Source organism: Lynx rufus, unplaced genomic scaffold (assembly GCF_022079265.1).
Source record: "Lynx rufus isolate CCGP_SWC_20201006 ecotype Redwood Valley unplaced genomic scaffold, mLynRuf1.p SCAF_8, whole genome shotgun sequence".
NCBI lineage: Eukaryota > Metazoa > Chordata > Mammalia > Carnivora > Felidae > Lynx > Lynx rufus.
In genome coordinates, this window is record NW_025814896.1 from 12662857 (window position 1) to 12680836 (window position 17980).

Here is a 17980-nt window from a genome sequence, read left to right on the forward strand (position 1 = left end):
CGCGCAAAACCTCTAGTGCTATCAGTGGAACCAAGCAGAGACAAGAGAAAAAAGAAAATGAGGGGCAGGTGCCGATTCGGTCCTCACCAACACCCAGGAAGCCAAGAGCACTCTTATCCCGTAACTGTTACACAGGTGAGGAATCTGGGCACACGGCCGAAGTCACCTGTCCACCATCACAGCCACCAAGTGCTACTGCATCATACCCAGGCTGTCTGCTCCAGAGCCAATACTCCAGAAGCCCTCAATGATGAGACAGAGGAGGAGGAAGAGGAGCATATGGTAGGACACACCTGCTCTGGTTTATTGCTCCACATTTTAACAGGCGTTCCCAGCAGCCAACCAGACAATTAGCAGCCATAAATGAACAGGCTGGAGAGGAGGAAGACCTGAGTGGGGTGGGGCAGCTTCAGCTGAAAAGCCACACTCTTCCTAGGAAATCCTTTCTGGGCATGGCTGCCATCTACCAACCCCTAGGGTCAGGACCACCCCCCCCCCACCCCCCATTCATCAGTGACTTTGGCACAAGCCTCTACTCCACTCCCAGGCTGAGTCCAAAAACGACCCACATCAACCTCAATGATCCCATCACTGGTCAACTCACCCAGAGACCCCAAAAGTCCCTGCAAATCTTCAACTCTCCCCACACATCTGACCTGCCACACACACCCCTGCCTCCTATGCAAACCAAGGCTGCCCCCAACTCGTGCAACTTCTCCTCCAAGGCCCTCTTCCCCCACTACAAGCCAGCCTGGTGAGGCTGGTCACACTCTGAATCTTGTCCCTATATGGAATGGTGGACTTCCAGCTCCTTCCTGACCCATGCCCTCAGTCTTCTTTCCTTCCAGCTGACCAGCAGGGCCCTTCTTTGGCCTGTCAGATCTTGACAAGGCCAGCATTAGCTTTCCCCTTTCTTCAGTTCCCAGGATGGGTCCCATTAGTAGGACTGCTATCCGAATGGTAGGTGATCAACAGTCATGACTCTCTCTGACCTTTAGTCTTTAACTTCTGGCAAAATCCCAAACTGAGATTATATATACTACCATCTCCTTCTGACCTGTCTCCACCTAGCAACCAGACCTCTGACAGTGGGGCAAGTTGGCAGGGCTAGAGAGTCATAATCGCCAACCATAAATGGAGCCCTAAATAATGCCGGGTGTGCCCATCTCCTCTACCTTCCCTAAACTACTGCTCCTTTCTCCGCTCTTCTCAAACACCCCACCTCCCCTCCTAACCAACCACCAACCGGTCCTCCTCTTTACTCATTACCCATGAAGTGGCCTCCTATTTCATCCAGAGATTAGAAGCCGCCACAAGGAGACTGACTCAGCTTCCCGTTAGAGAACCTAACTGGTTCTGTACCCAGAATTTCACTCTTCCCTGCCAGAAGACAGGGTCCAATCCCTCCACCTCCACAATCTCGCATCCCTACCTGCCTCTGCAGGCTCTCCGTTCTGCCTGGAATCTGATTACTTCTCACGGTGCTGGGCCACCACCACTGCCATCCACGCTGCTCCAGCTCCCACCCTTTCCTCCCACAGCAGCCAGAGGGATTCCCTTAAAATGTAAATGAGATCACATTTGCTCAAAACAGATTGTCCATAACCCTTACGATGGAAATCAGATTACATCTGCTCCTTTGCTCAAAACTTTCCACTGGCTTCGCATCTCACCCTGAGTAAAATCCAAAATCTTGACCTTGGCCTCCAAGCCTCTGTAAGATCTGGCCCCCTGCCATCCCTCTGATCTCACCTTCTAGACACTCCGCTGCCCCCACCCCCAGCCTGCTCGTTCCAGTTTGAGGGACTTTGCAATTGCTATTCCTGCTGCCTGGAATGCCCTCCCTCCCCCAGATACCCGCAGGGCTCACTCCCTCACTTCCTTCAGTTCCCCCTTCCAATGTCACCTTCCCTCACCACCCAAACTGCCACCTCTGCCCCTCCTTGTCATTCTCTATTTCCTCACCTGCTTCACTTTTCCACTTCACCCTGGTTTACTTTTCTCATCTTGCTTCACAGTACTTCCCGCCCTTGACATATTATTTATCAGTTCATTTGTTTTCTGTCTTCCCCAGGAGAATATAAACTATGATAACTGAGACTTTTGTCTCTTCTGGTCACTGCTGAATTCCCAGCACCTAGGAATTCCTAGGCAGAGAGGAGGCACTCGATATTTGTTGAATGAATAAACTGTCCTTTCTCTATCCTGCATTATTTAACCTCTCACTCACCTGGATCCTTCCCAAGTTTAAACCTTTAAATAAAGAAAAGATAAGACAAAAAAAACCTTCCGGGATCCACACCTCCCTCCTCCCCTTCACACCAGAGCCAAATTTGGGGAAAGAGCTGCCCATGCTCACTGCCTATTTCCTCACCTCCTACCCACGCCCCAGCCCACTCCAGTCTGGCTTTCACCTTCACCGACCGTACCACCAAAGCAGCCCAAACTAAGGTCACCAATGACCCACATGTTTCTTGATCTGATGGGCATTTTGCCACTCTCCATCTAACCCGACCTCCCTGCGGCGTTTGACCTTACCGACCTCACCCTCCTTGAAATGTTCTCTGCTTCTATCTTCCTAGGCACACATTCTCATCTGCCCTCTGCTTCTTGCCCCAACTCCTCTCTATGGCCTTTGCAGGCTGCCTCCTCTGCCCAGCCAGGCAGGGGTTCCCGAGGCCCAGGCAGACCTCTGGCTCTCGTTCTCTGTACGCTCTCTCCCTAGGCCACCTCACTCTCACCGACACCTTCGGTTCCCACCTAGGCTCTCCTGACTCCCAAATCATGACTTCCGGCCCAGGTCTGTCTCAGGAACAACAGGCTCATATGTCCACCTGCTGCCTGCTCCACCTGACTGGATGCTCGAAGGCAGGTGAGCCTCAACACATCAAGTCCCAACTCAGATCAACCTCCTACCCCCACACTCCCACCTTATGGAACGGCACCACCATCCATTCAGTCGGGTGAGTCAGAAACTTAACAGCCAGCCTCTTCCTTATCCAATGTTCTCATTCACCTTCTGGACAAGTGGGGAATACACTCGCTTTGCTTGGCTTCTGTCCTCACCACTGAGGCCAGGAACCAACATCTCTCACCCGGGTGACGGGAACTGCCTCCTCACTGTCCCTGAGCAATCCCTCTGGTCCTCCTCTAAAATGTTCTGAACACAACAGTCCAAGTCCAAGTGATCTTTCCAAAACACAAACCTGGTCATCATGGCACCTTCTCCCCCGTTTACTACTCTTCAGTGTTGTCTCACTGCTTTTGCTTGGAAAATCAGACTCCTCACCATGAAAACCTTGCGGTCCTGCATGGTAGGGCCCTGGCCACCCCTCCCACCTTATTCTCAAACACTCTCCCCTTTCATTTACCATGCTCCCACCACACAGTGGCCTCTTTCAGTTTCTCTCTCTCTTTTTTTTAATTAAGTGATCACATTTTTTTCTATTTTGAGATAACTGTCGATCGACTTTTTAGTTTAACAGTTGTACTCCTCCCTGCCACAGGACCTTTGTACATACTATTCCCACATCCTGCCAAAACACCTGTCACCCTAACCTATTTAATTTTTTTTAAGCTTTTATCTTTAAGGAATCTCCACACCCAACATGGGGCTCAAACTCACATTCCCAAGATCAAGAGTCACTCTACTGAATGAGCCAGGCAGGTGCCCTGTCCACCTACTTAATTCTTATTTATCATTCAAATCTCAAGACTTCCTCAGGGAAATTTTCCCTCACAACTTTGCTCACTCCCCTGCAGGACCAGGTTTCTCTCCTTCATAGGACTTTTTAGGTTAACTTTTTTTTTTTTTTTTTTTAACGTTGATTCAGAGGATGTGAGCATTTGAATAATGCACTTCTTCCCCATTAACTGCAAACTCCATGAGAAGAGGGTCCTTGTTTGTTTCCCCTGCATCATGACACCAAATGTGACACCCAAATAAATATCTTCTCAGTGAATGTCACCCTTGTTTAGTCAACAGACAAAAGGACCATATAAAGAGTAAAATATGCACTAACCGCTCCCTGGGACTGAGGAAAAATTTAAGAATTTAATGGCACAAGAAGGCTGTTCTCCCCACAAATCTATAAAACTTAAGAAAATACCTTTAATAAAAAAAAAAAAAAAAGCAGCAAAAGACTTATTTACAACCAAGACAGTAAACTGAAAGAAGCTCCTTTAGGAAGACTCCAGGAATGAGTCAAGGTTTTCTAAGATAACCTTGCTGGAAAGAAAGTCAAGTATTTTCCTGGCAGGCCCCCTAAGCCTGGTGAAATTGGTGAGGACTAAATACAGTTCTGAGCTATTTATATAGGAAACTCCATGTACTTGCTGATTAAGTACACATTTTCACAAGTCTGCTCTTTTCTATAAAGAATAGTCTTACTGTTTTCCCCAGCACTGCTTACAGACTCTCCCCTGAGATTTACACGTACAGGACAGAGCTCTAAATTCATCCAACGGCTTGCTTCACCGGCATCGAAATGTCAGAGACCAGAAAAACGTCCACAAACCAACTAATACGGGAGGCAGAAAAGAACAAGCATTCAGTTTCTTCTCCTTTAAATATGGTTAACACCAGAGCCTCTGAATTTTAACAGGTTATCTGTTAGGCACCAGACTTTACTACACTGGGTCACTTAACCTTCACAATAATCCCGGGACAAAGGTATTATCACCTTTAGCATTTCAGGAAACTGAGGCTCAAAGAAGCTAAATTATCAACCCAGCATCACAGAACTAATCAAGAAGCAAAGTTTCCAACTCAGCTCTCAGTGAATTTTCTGCTAATCCAATAAACAAACAATTTTCAGTAATCAAAATCCAACTTTTAGATGCTGCTTCTAGGCAGGTGACCGCTTCCTGAAGAATCATCATAAAGCTTTTCAACAAAAACTAATCTGTCAGGGTCCTGAGTCCTGGTATTTCTCAAAACATTAATCTGCACCACGTGCAAACAAAATGTCTCATCCAAACACCAGAATTTGCCAAAATTAAAGGATTTATTTTGTATTTCAGCAGGAAATACAAATTACTTTATTTGCTATGACAAAAAAAATTACTTTATTTGCTATGACAATTTAGAGATGGTTTTCATATTTTTCAAATTTTGCACTTAGGTTCTTCCTAGTGGTGAGAACAGTTATTTTGAACACATCAAAGTTAGAATAACAACAACATCATATGGAGGACAAAGCAGTTCACTTTATCATATGGACGTGTAAATGTTGAATTTTTTTTTTTGCACATTAATATACAACTAAGATTTATGAGCATACTCCCTTAACTGGCTTCTTCCCAAGGACATTTAAACCCGTTCGAGTTTTTTCTACTTTAAAATAATAAGGAGAAAAACCCTCCCAGGATCCACATCTCCTGCCTCTCCTTCACGCCACAGCCAAACTTTGGAAAACAGTTGTCTGTGCTCGCTATTTCCTCACCTCCCACTCATGCTTCGCCCATTCCATTCTGGTTTTCTCCTTCATTGTGCCACCAAAACAGCTCAAGCTAAGATCACCAATGACCCGCACGCCTCTCAGTCCCATATACCAAGCGGAGTGGCAGATCTAAAGCTGGAGTTTACGATTTGTGTGTCAGGCCAGGGCACGTGTGTTCCGTATGTCTCCCGCCTGGCTGTGCAGATGTGGCAAGACTCTCTCTGGGCCTCGGCTTCCCTTTGCCCGCGGTACCCAAAGACGGACACCGGCTACGTGTCACACCTCCAGAATTCATCAAAGGCGCTTTACCGCTGATGAAGAGAGAGGTCATAAATCAGAAAGCTTCATCACTCAAGTGAAGCTTATGGGCCATCGGCTCTTTACCCTCACTTCTTTCTTCCCCTTAGGTCCTAAACTAAAGTAAACCCAAGATACATGCAGCAAAAAGCTGCAGGGGAAGAAAGCTGTCATCATTGCGACGACAGGCTTTCAGATATATCAAAATTCAACTATAGAAAATATGGTCTCTCTACTTACCAAATGCTTTTACTTAATGAAACTTCAAAACTTTACTGCAGTGCAATTACCGCTTAAAGACTCCACTGAGTATTCTACATACAATAACTCTCCTACGGAGGAGCAACACAAGCGTGACGGTAACGGTTAAGGTCCTGGGCTCTGGAGCCAGCCTGCCAGTGTTCCATCCTGACTCCACTGCTTCCTGGTTGAGGTATGCTGGCCAACTTCTCTGGGCCTCAATGAGGATAATAACAGTTAAGAAGTAAACTGCTGCAGAGCACATGGCATGGTGCCTGGAACACAGAAATGCTTAGTACATGGTAGATACCAACAGTTATTACATAACATGTGATTTTAAGACGTTACTCAATTGGGTGATAATGATGCGTCAGTGTAGCGTCATCATAGTAATAAATGTTCCACTCTGGTGAGGCATGTCGCTAACGGGAGAGGCAGCGCATGTGTGGGGGCAGGGAGCAGATGAGAATTCTCTGTACCTTCTGTGCAACTTTGCTGTGGACCTAAAACTGCTCTAAAAAAAAAGTCTATTTAAAAAAAGAAATCACTCTATTTCATATGAAAGCCATACAGATATGTTTGTTATTCTTTTTATGTTTTCTTGATAATGACTAAGAATGACACCAAGTAATTACAGAGCACTCAGCTCTTAGCACTCTGTGTGGATTGTTACGAAGTAAGATAATGCATCTCTTATCATATATAGATGAGAAGAGTACTGTTAGAACTCAGTTAACGTTTTCCAGATTTCCAGACAAATTTTTCCATACTCAATTTAAAAACACCCAGATTATCCTGTCAAGTCTCCAAACTCTAGAATTTATAATTTGTAACTCAGTAATGTAAAGAGAGATCATGACAGAAAATGGCCCTTAAGACACTTATGAAAGGGAGGTTTAGGAATGTATGTGTGTACCCCAACAAGAAGGCTGAAGGGTTCAAGATTATTAATACACATCAGAGCTTCGTTAACAAGGTAAAGACCAACAAAATCCTTGGGGAGATGAATACTCTTACAGGCTATTTTGATACTCCAGATAAAGGCTGGCAGGACAAAATCCCCTAATTGGGTAGTCTATACCTACCTATGCATTTGGCATTTAGTGCAGATAAATCACTGAGATTACTCCAAACCTGTTCCATCCTGATCATCACTGCTGTTACAAGGGACAACCCCTGTCTTCATTGAGCTTTAGCAAGTTAACACTGCGATAAACACAGCCTCCTGGTCGTGTAATTACATTCTTATTTACTGCAGCAACAAACCAAATAGAGCAATAAGTCATTCCTGAACGAGGAACCAATGCAGGTTAAGAACATCAGGCTAGAGCCCTCAGTGTCTGTGGTCTGTTACAGCTTAAGCTAATAATAAAAAACAAGAGGGGCGCCTGGGTAGCTCAGTCGGTTGAGTGTCCGACTTCGGCTCAGGTCATGCTCTCGCGGTTTGTGGGTTCGAGCCCCGCGTCGGGCTCTGTGCTGACAACTCAGAGCCTGGAGCCTGCTTCGGATTCTGTGTCTCCCTCTCTCTGCCCCTTCCCCGCTCATGCTCTGTCTCTGTCTCTCAAAGATGTATAAATGTTAAAAAAAAAAAAAAAAAAACAAATAAAAAAAAAACCAAGAGCAAAACCAAGAGCATCCACTATGTGCCAAGTTCTTTGCACATGTCAACTAACTTCATCCTTACAATAACCCAATGAAGAAAGTATAATACCTGTCCAAGATCACAAAGATAAGAAGCGGAAGGCAAGCGACTTGAACGCCGGCAGTCTTGAGTCCAGAGAACACACTCCTAACCTCCCTACTATGCAGTCCCTGCAGCCCTGATCCCCTCCCCCAATACACTACAACAGACGAATCCTATCACAGCTGCTTCCTGTAAGTGCGCTCCATCATCTAAGCACTTCAACTTTGGGTGGTCATTTACAGTTCCTCTTATCAAAATTAACGACAATCTATACGTGGTAATCTCTAAAACGCTGGCCACGTTACAAAACTTCTTATACGCAAGCTCACACACAGGCTTGTTTCTGGGCACAAGACTGTGGCTGGAGACGCAGAGTGAAGTATCAATCACCATGTACTTTGCTATAGGTTTTCTACTGTTTACACATAAAAGCAGTCATTTCTATTCAACAGCAATGACACAATTACTCTCTTAAAAAAATGGCCACTTTGACTCAACACTGTGCACAGGTTCCCTTATAATAGTTCCTATGACCCAATTTGATGACAATGATGAGCCACCATGTCCATTTGCTTGCTATTCATTTAACCTATGGTCAAATTACTTCTTATATGAGCTATTTCTTACAATCCACTACTAAAACATTGAATGTGCATTCCACAACTTCTGAATAAAGACATGATCCAAAAACATCTAAAAAGCTCTCAATGTTATGACCCTTTATGACCCATAATACAATTTTAGAAGTAGGTTGCAAAATTGTGATAAACAACTTGGTGAAAATGAGGAATGAAAAATTTTCTGCCAAATAGTTATCTTTAAATTTCTGCGACAATACTCTTAAAGTAATATTGACAGGATAGACTCCAGGAAGATTTCAAAATGGAGTTCTAACTATTGGGCTTTTGCCTAACAAACTGCTTTGAGGTGTTTATCCTGCATTCCTCATAAAACAATATCCAACAGTTAGCCTTGGTTTTCTGAATAGAAAAGCTTTACAAATCTAAATCTCAGTAAATTCCTCCAATTGATCCTGGATTTCACAGGACTAGTATCTGTTTCCAGATTATCTAAGCAACTACAACCTCTCAATCAATAGTTCCTGACCCCTGAGGGAGTCTCAGACCCTTCCGAGAATCAGATAAAGCCAAAGACCTTCTCCTGGACAAATGCAAAGTTCACAAGCTCGTTCCTAGGCCCCAAGAGAAGAATCTCGGCTCTGTCCCTTACACCAAACGTAGCGAGAAAAGTGACAGCAACTACAAACTCCCTAACAGAAAATCAAACTTTCCATTTACTCGATTTGTTAGGGAAAAAAACAGGTCTTTTTACAGATGTCAAACCAAAGGCACTGGGGTCGTGAATTAGCTTGAAGCTAGCTCTGGTCAAATGTATTGATCCTCAACACCCAGAACTCTTCTCCTGAAACTCCACATGGTGGACACTTCTTGCCTTTCAGTACTCAGCTCAAATGTCACCTCCTCAGAAAGGATTACTTTCTTGACACCCTATCAAAACCAGTCCGCAGCCCCTCCCCTTTTTTTTATCCTATCTTGCTCTTTTACTTTCACAAAAGTATTTATCAGTACTCAAAAATGTCTCAGTAATTTTAGTTTCCCCTTTTAGAGTATAAGCCCCACAAAGGCAAGTATCTTGTCTGTCTTGTAGTGCCCATCACAGCACCTAGTAGACAGTGGCCACTTGGTAAATATTTCAATGATTAAAAGACAGGATGTCGATGCTGTAATCAACTACCAAGGTTTTAACTAGCTATGAGTGAGAGTCCTCTCCCTCTTTCCATAATCCGTGGGTCCATTCAATCAGCACCTACTATGTGCCAGGCAGAGCTGCAGACGCAGGGAATCCAGCAGTGCATAAAACACGAGCCTTTTTGCCCTCAAAGAACATCTATTTCAGTGGACTGCCCGCAACGAGCGGATCTCTTGCACCTACCTAAGAGGTGCAGGACATGACGGAGTTATGGGAGATCCCCAAATTAAAGGAAAAACATTCGCCAATCCAAGACTTCCAAAACAAATGTCAGGGGTTTCCCTAAGGCAGGTGAGCAAAGCACTTGCTCTGCTCACATGGGGGAACCCTAACCAGCAGAACGCAGGTAAAGAGAAAACTTGGGGCAAGGACTACCGCTCCTGAGGTTGGTGAGGGGAGGAACCAGGAAACAGGACGGCAAGGAGTCGTGGCAAGAGCCCGGGGCTGGGAGGCTGGATAGCTAGCGCTGGCTGTCACTAACTTGCTAGGTGACCTTGGGCCAGTCCCGAGCTGCCTGGACATCAGTTTCCCCGGGCTATAATAAGGGGGTCGGGAGGGTGGGATTCGAGGTCGGGGGAGGTGGAAACCAGGACGCCGGGCGGGGTAACGGCCGGCGTGGGGAGGCCGGCGCGGGGCCGGGCCGGGGCGGCTCACCCACCGAGCGCCACCTGGCAGGCCCTGCGCAGCTGGGAGTGCTGGGGCCGCTTCACCTCCTTGTCGGCTAAGATCTTCTCCAGGGCCCGAGACACGAACATGCTCTTGGTCTGGCTCTCCTGCATGGCCCCGGCCCGGCGGGGGCTGGCAGCCCCGCGGGCGGGCGGTGCGAACAAGCGGGCGAGCGACGCTGCGGGCCCGGCGTCCCGGCCACCACCGGCCGCGTCCGTCCGCGCCGCCCCGTCAGGAAGCGACGCCGAGGCCCCACGGCGCCGCCATGTTGGAGCGCGTCACGTGACCACGTGACTGACGGGGCCGCTACGGCCGCCGAGCGTCCGTCGACCCCGTGACCCCGGCGGGGCGGGGCCTGCGGCTGGGGGCGGGGTCCGGCGGGTGAGGAGGGGAGGGGCGAGGGTGGAGGAAGGAAGAAAAAAAGGTGGGGGAGGAGAATGGGAGTGGGTGAAAGGCCAGAGGGCCCGGGAGGGACAAAGGAGAAAGGTGAAAAGGAGGACAGGTAGGGGGTCGATTGGAGGTGAAGGGGTGAGGGGAGAGAGGAGGTAGGAAGAGGAGAGTTCAGGGGAAAAGAGATAAGAAGGAGAGAAGATAAGGGCAGGTGAGAGAGGAAAGGAAGGGGTGGAGGGAAAGGGGAGGTGAAAGGAAGGCAGAGAGAGGGAAGGGAGATTCATGGACACTCTCCAGACACAGGATTTCTCCATGCCTGTTGGCGAGACACACACCTTGCACCCAACTTTACCGTCACTGCACTGCGTGCCTGGCCGTCCAGTTCAGTGAGCTGTGTGACCAGTGCCACCTCTGTGCACCTCCCTTTGGAGTGTGCCTGTCCACGTTCGTCAGTCTGTGGTTCTTCACAGTGCTGTGCACAGGGCAGGGTGTCTGACAGAGGAAGAAACAGATCACCAGTGTCACACAGCCTACAAGTGAGTGTAAGAAGACAAATTCTGGCCCCGGGGGCCCCTTGTATTCTATCCTACTGCCAGTAACATCGCAACACCACTGGTGATGTCCCCCGAGCCCTTCCTTTCATACCGCCTGTATCCCACAAGGCAACTGTGTGCTCATGCAAGGAGGGCATCTTTCTTGGAAACCACGGAAACTTCTCATGCAGGCATGCTCAAATGCTCAAACATCTCAGGAGGTCCTCCCTGACAGTTTCATGCACAGGAGCCCCTTGTCTCCCTATTTGATGTTTTTCACAACACCTTCTGGCCTTTTGCACTTGTTGACTTGTGTGTTGTCAGATTAGGGTGTAGGTGTAGGCCACAAAGGGGCAGCATTCTCCCCAGGGTCTGGTCCAGAGCCAAGTAGAATGTTCCGTGGCCATAAATTCCATTACTGTAATGCAACTTTGCAGCTCTTCTCGGCGGGCAGTGCTGTTTGTTTCTCCACCCCCTTGATTTGCCTTGCCTTGACTAACAGAATGTGGTGGAAGTGAGCCTGTCCTATGCATCGGGAGGCCTCAGGTGCTCAGGACCATCCTGAAGGAAGAGCACATGGAGGGAGAGGCCCAGTCGTCCCAGAACTCCCAGCTAAGCCCAGCCCCCAGCCAACTCGCCAGCCGAATACAGCAGGTTGAGTAACCCTTGTGAGACCAGCAGAACGGCCCAGCCAACCCACAGAAGAGCAGAAAGCAACACATTATTGTTATGTTATGCCACTATATTTGGGGGTTGCTTGTTACACAGCAATGCATCACTGAGACACCTCTCAATCCTTATGTGTTGAATGAATACGTGAACGAATGGATGTATGACACTCTCAAAAAATGCAGTATGATCCAAGGAGTAACAGATGTTTGGAGTCCCCCCCCCCCCCCCGCCAACAAGGTCAGGCCAAGTCATTTCCTTGCTATGAAACCTACAATGACACCCAGTTGCCCTTGGAATTGACTCTAAATATCTCACTGTGGCCGACTTCTCTGCCCTCACTTCTCTCTTCCCTTCTTCCTCCTTGGGACTCTCCAGCCACTCTGGATTCCTTTCTGTTCCCCTTAAGGGCTTGGCTTATGCACCTCTGTTCCTCCCAATCAGTGCCTCTCACTGAGGCCAGTACCAACCCTAGGGACATTTTGAAGTTTTATTGTCATGATAGGGGAGCAGGACTGCTTGATAACATTCTACAGAGAGCTGGGCCATCCTGCAGAGTCCCGCATGGCTGGAGTACACATTCTTGGAGGTGAAAAACCTATTAGTAGCCATCTGATCCTAGAACGTACATCTGCTTAACATATAAACACAAGCGTTTTTCATAGGCTTAATATACATTTGAATTTTCTAGGAATGTAACTATTATAGTAATTCCAGAGAAAACTGCATTCTGTCTGGTCGTTCTCTGTTTCAAAACCACATTGGTACCATTTACACCAGCCCTGGTATTTGCGTTGCCACAATAGCACCCCTGATCAATCTGCAGTTGTCGTGATCCACAGGATTCTACTTTTAGGTTCCAGTATCTGACTGCTTCATTATATCTCTTAGTGTAATTGTGCCTGAGCGCTTATATGTTGAAATAAAGTTTGTGGATTGTACATTACTTTCCTTTTGTTTTGTCTTTGTTTTTTATTACCTTTAAAAAAAATTATGCATGGGGCACCTAGGTGGCTCAGTCAGTTGAGCATCCGACTTTGGCTCAGGTCATGATCTCGTGGTTTGTGGGTTCGAGCCCCGCGTCGGGCTCTGTGCTGACAGCTCAGAGCCTGAAGCCTGCTTAGAATTCTGTATTATTTCCTCTCTCTGTCCCTCCCATGCTCATGCTCTGTCTCTCTCTGTCTCTCAATAATAAATAAACGTTGCAAAAAATTATGCATGTAGAAAGATTCTGTTATCTATGAATTTCATTTCAGAAGAGTTAACAGAGGCTTTGTGGTTATAATAAAGGGAGTGTGGTGTCTGTTGGGGTTGGAAAGCACATCTGGCTGACACCTTCCCATCAATCCACTCTCAGCTCACGGTCACCCACAAGGGAGGTTTTCACCAACCTCCCTGTCATATCATGCCTGCCTTCACCATTGAATTCCACACCATCTTGATTTATTTTCTTTATCACACTGAACTTAATTTGCAATGGAGGTGTTTATTTATCTGTATATTAGTTATCTATTGCTGCATAACAAATTATGTGAATACTCAGTGGCTCGAAATCAAACCTTTATTATCTCACAGTTTCTGTGGAATTTGAGAGCAGCTTGGGTAGTTCTGGCTCGGGAGCTCCCATGAGATTGAAGTCAAGCTGTCAGTTGGGATTGCAGTCATCCGAAGGCTTGACTGGGGCTGGAGTTGCTGCTTCCAAGATGTTCACTCACATGGCTGTTGGCTACAGGCCTCGGGTAGTCACCTCACCATGGAGCTGCTTGAATGTGCTTGTGACATGGTACCTCACTTTCCCCAGAGAGTGATCCAAGGGAAAAAAAGAGGGAACAGCCATAGAAAGCTGCAGTAGTTTTTATGACCTTGTCTTCAAGGTATCTTCCATCCAGACTGATCAAGGGTACTGTCTTGGAGACTTGACTGTGGTTGACATAAATGGCGGTGCTATGGCTTTGCAATGGTGAATGACATTTGGTCAAGTTCCAGACAAAAGGCAGCTTTCCCTTGATTTGCATATAGTTGCTTTAGAAGTAAATGACTAAGTCCAGCCCACACTCAAGAGGAGAAAAATCAGGCTCCACCTTTTTAAAGGAAAGGTCTGTTTTCACACGAGTTTCTTTGCTTATTGTCTCCTCTTCCCCAGGTAGAATGTGCATCCATGAAGGTAGAGACGTCATCTGTCTTGCTGTTAGCTCTCTGCCCAGAGCATGTAGGAGGTGCTCTGTAGCTATTTATGGAATGAATGAATGAATGAATGAATGGAGGTGTCTGGATTGGGTCCACAGGATTTAATAATTTCATCAGCAAGTTATTTGGGGGCAACTTCTGTGTTTCTATGGGTACAATAACAGTCCCCAAAGATATCCACATTGCAACCCCCTGAACTTGTGAATATATTACCTTAGAGAGCAAAAGGAGCTTTTTTTTTTTTTTTAAAGGAATCTCTATGCTCAACGTGGAGCTCACAACCCTGAGATTAAGTGTCACATGCTCTACCGACTGAGCCAGCCAGGCACCCCACAAAAGGGGCTTTGAAGGTGTGATTAAGTTAAAGGTTTTGAGACTGGGAAATCATCCTGGATTACCGGGCTGGCTCAATAGAATCACGGGGGTCTTTATAAGAAGGACACGGGAGGGCCAGAGTCAGAGGAGAGGAGATGTTAGAAGCCAGCAGTGATGTGAGACCACAAGCCAAGGAACACAGGCAGCCTTTAGAAGCTGGAAAAGAAGAAATGGAATCCCTGTCAGTGCCTCCACAAGGAACACCACTCTGCTGCCCCATTGTACACCTCTGACCTCCCAAACGGTGAGCGAATCAGTTGGTATCGCTTTAAGCCACTAAATTTGTGGTCATTTGTTACAGAAGTTAAGTTCGAATTTCAGATAAACGATGAATACTTTTTGAGTAGAAGTGTGTCCCATGCAATAACCAGGACATTGTTATATTACAAAAATTCACCATTTATCTGAAATTAAAATATAACTAGAGGGGGAAAAGTTTATAACTGGAGGGGTGCCTGCTTGGCTCAGTTGGAAGAGCATGCGACTCAATCTCAGGGTCGTGAGTTTAGGCCCCACGTTGGGTGTAGAGATTACAGTAAAAAAATAAATAGGGAGCTTGGGTGGCTCAGTTGGCTAAGTGTCTGACTTTGGCTCAGGTCACAATCTTACGGTTTGTGAGTTCAAGCCCCGTATCAGGCTCTCCGCAGAGCCTGCTTCAGATCCTCTGTCCCCCTCTCTCTGCCCTTCCCCAGCTTGCACTCTCTCTCAGAGATAAATATATATTTTTAATTTTTATTTATTTATTTATTTATTTTTAAAATTTTTTAAATGTTTTTATTTATTTTTGAGACAGAGAGAGACAGAGCATGAGCAGGGGAGGGGCAGAGAGAGAGGGAGACACAGAATCTGAAGCAGGCTCCAGGCTCCGAGGTGTCAGCACAGAGCCTGATGCGGGGCTTGAACTCACAGACTGTGAGATCATGACCTGAGCCAAAGTCGGATGCTTAACCGACTGAGCCACCCAGGCACCCCTATATTTTTTAATTTTTAAAAAATTTTTCATGTTTATTTATTTTTGAGACAGAGAGAGACAGAGCATGAACGGGGGAGGGTCAGAGAGAGAGGGAGACACAGAATCTGAAACAGGCTCCAGGCTCTGAACTGTCAGCACAGAGCCTGATGTGGGGCTCGAACCCACGAACCGTGAGATCGTGACCTGAGCTGAAGTTAGATGCTCAACCAACTGAGCCACCCAGGCACCCCCATTTAGTTTTTAAATATTTATTTGTCTTTGGAGTGCCTCAGTGGCTCAGTCAATTGGGTGTCCAACTTCAGCTCAGGTCATGATCTCACGGTTTGTGGGTTCCCCACGTCAGGCTCTGTGCTGACAGCTCAGAGCTCGCTTCAGATCCTCTGTCTCCCTCTCTCTGTGTCCCTCCCCTGCTCTTGCTCTCTCTCTCTCTCAAATGTAAATAAACATTTAATAAATAAATAAAGAATAAAATAAATAAAAATAAAATATAACTGGCTACATTGTATTTTATCTAACTGACCCCCCCCCCCCCGGCTCCCTTTGCCAGCAGCCATGTTGGGCCCATGAGGCAATCTGAAATAGAAGTTTTTCTCAGCAGAGCAGCGAGAGAGAAGGCACCTGTGTCTGGGGTGCTTACCTGTTGCCTTTTACACAAGGCAGCCTTTTAGTTTTAGTTCCCTATCTCGTGCAGCGGAACCTAGTCCTAACTAATAATATTGGCAACCAGCAGCGTCTTCTCTGACTCCCGCTTTCCCCTGAGTCATGTCTCAACTCGGTAGCCTGAGCCAGTCACCCAAGGCCCTGGTGGCCGTGCCTGCAGTCAACCTTTCCAGCCGCCGGTCTGGTCTCTTCCCGCTACACACAGGCTCTTTATACCCCTCGTCACACTGGATGGTCTGAGCCTGCTCCCACAGTGCCTCTGTGTGTCACTGTTCTCTGTGACAGATGTTTATTTTCTGTGTTTACTTTAAGGCAAAACTCAAATACAGCCTCTCTGATTCTCGTAGCAGGACTGGGGAGGAGCCCCATTTACTTGGGACCTTAGATTTAGGGTGAGCCTCAAAGGTAGACTTGCGAGAGTCTCTCCAAAGGAAGTTATGTGTGTAGCAGCTGTATTCTGTTTGTTTGTGGACATGAGTCCAGTTACACTAGAAAAATGTTGACTTGTTCAGTGTAAATATTTAAGACACCACCGCTGTGGGGGTTTGTTGTTTATTTGTTTGCCCCTGAATCTTGGTTTGGGCTCCCGGAGGAGAGGACGAGCCTGAGACAAGGATTCAAGTGTGTTTAGGAGGTGACCCCAGGACACAGCAGCAGGGAGTGAGAATGGAGCCAGTACAGGTGTGATATCAAGCCAGTCACCCCCGAGGGCATCTGGGGCTCCATCGCACTGGAGAGCCCCGGGAGCCGGTGTAGATATGCGTCAGAGTTATGCCAGCCAAGGGATGAGAAAGCCCGGGTATTAATTCATCTAGTTCCCATCCATTGTTGCCTACGGCTGCTTCTCGGGGCATCAGCTCTGACACCGTGTCCTGCACACAGGCTGACCGAGACCCGTGGAAGCGGCCTCCTCCAGCCAAAAGAGGTGAGCGCCCAGGGCAGATGGCTGGAGCACCGACAGTGTCTGCTGCGTGCCGTTTGGGTACTTTTTTGTCCTTATATATGTCAGACACTTGGCTCGAGGACTCTCCCGGGGGCACAGATGTGTGCTCGGCCAAGCGTACCGCAGATCAGAAGTGCCACCCGGTTGACACCCTTGGGAGATCCACCTAAGGATGAACAGAGAGGTCTGCAGTGTGCTCTGCTATTTCCCAGAGGTCCTCGGGGCTCACTGGCCAGAGAGCACATCCCATGGCGGCTTCCTTCCCCTCTCTGTCTCACTTCCCCACTCGCCTGCTGGTTCCTGCCAAGCACACCATGTGCACCCAAGTCCTTACCTCAGAATGTGCTTCTGGGGGAACCTAACGGTGGTGGGCAGAATGATAGCTGCCCGGGGATACCCACACCCTGATCCCCAGGACCTGTGGCTATATGGCCCTACATGGCAGTGGGGATGAAATTAAGGATCTTGAGAGGGGAAGATTATTCTGGATTATCTAGGTAGGCTAACCATAATCGCAAGGGTCCATATAAGAGAAAGAGGGAAGCGGAAGAGGCAGAGACGGGAGATGTGACAGAAGCAGAGGCCAGATCGATGCTATTGCTGACCTTGAAGATGCTATTGCTGACCTTGAAGGTGGAAGAGGGCCGCAAGCCACGGGATGTGGGCTGCCTCTAGAATTTGAAATAGGCAGGAAGACAGATTCTCCTTGAGAACCTCTAGGAGGCAACACAGCTCTTCTAGCACTTTAGATTCGGCCCAGTGAGACCCATCTCAGACCTCTGACCTCTAGAACTGTAGGGTAATAAACTGTATTTCAGGCTACTAAGTTTGTGTCACTTTGTGAGAACAGCCATAGGACACTAATGCCTAGACCGTGAGTTTATCAGAGAAGTTTCTGAATTACAAACAACAGGATTCACTCTAGGTAATTTAAGCAGGAAAGGGTTTTATTGAAATATACCAAGAAGCTCACGGAAACTCTGGGAGGCCCGGAGACCCATGTTTGAGGATCGGTAGCCAGATGCAATGTCCATGTGTCACCGCCTCAGAAAGACCCCACTGCTGCCACCCTGGGGTACAGACCCTCCGTGGGCCTTGTCCCCACATAACTGGTCTTACTTCTTGTTTTGGCCATCCACTGCTGTGTGACAA

The 17980-nt window shown here is 47.3% G+C and overlaps 1 protein-coding gene across 2 annotated transcripts in view; it reads right to left on the reverse strand.

Moving 5' to 3' along the window:
• The window catches only part of ARFGEF2 (ADP ribosylation factor guanine nucleotide exchange factor 2), a 101048-nt gene extending 90783 nt beyond the window's left edge, over positions 1-10265 (reverse strand). For both annotated transcript variants that reach the window (XM_047067914.1, XM_047067913.1), the window contains exon 1: positions 10091-10265. In XM_047067914.1, the coding sequence (XP_046923870.1) occupies positions 10091-10211 (121 nt within the window). In that variant the 5' untranslated portion in view covers positions 10212-10265. The remainder of the gene's footprint in view (positions 1-10090) is intronic.
• Positions 10266-17980: the final 7715 nt, after the last annotated feature.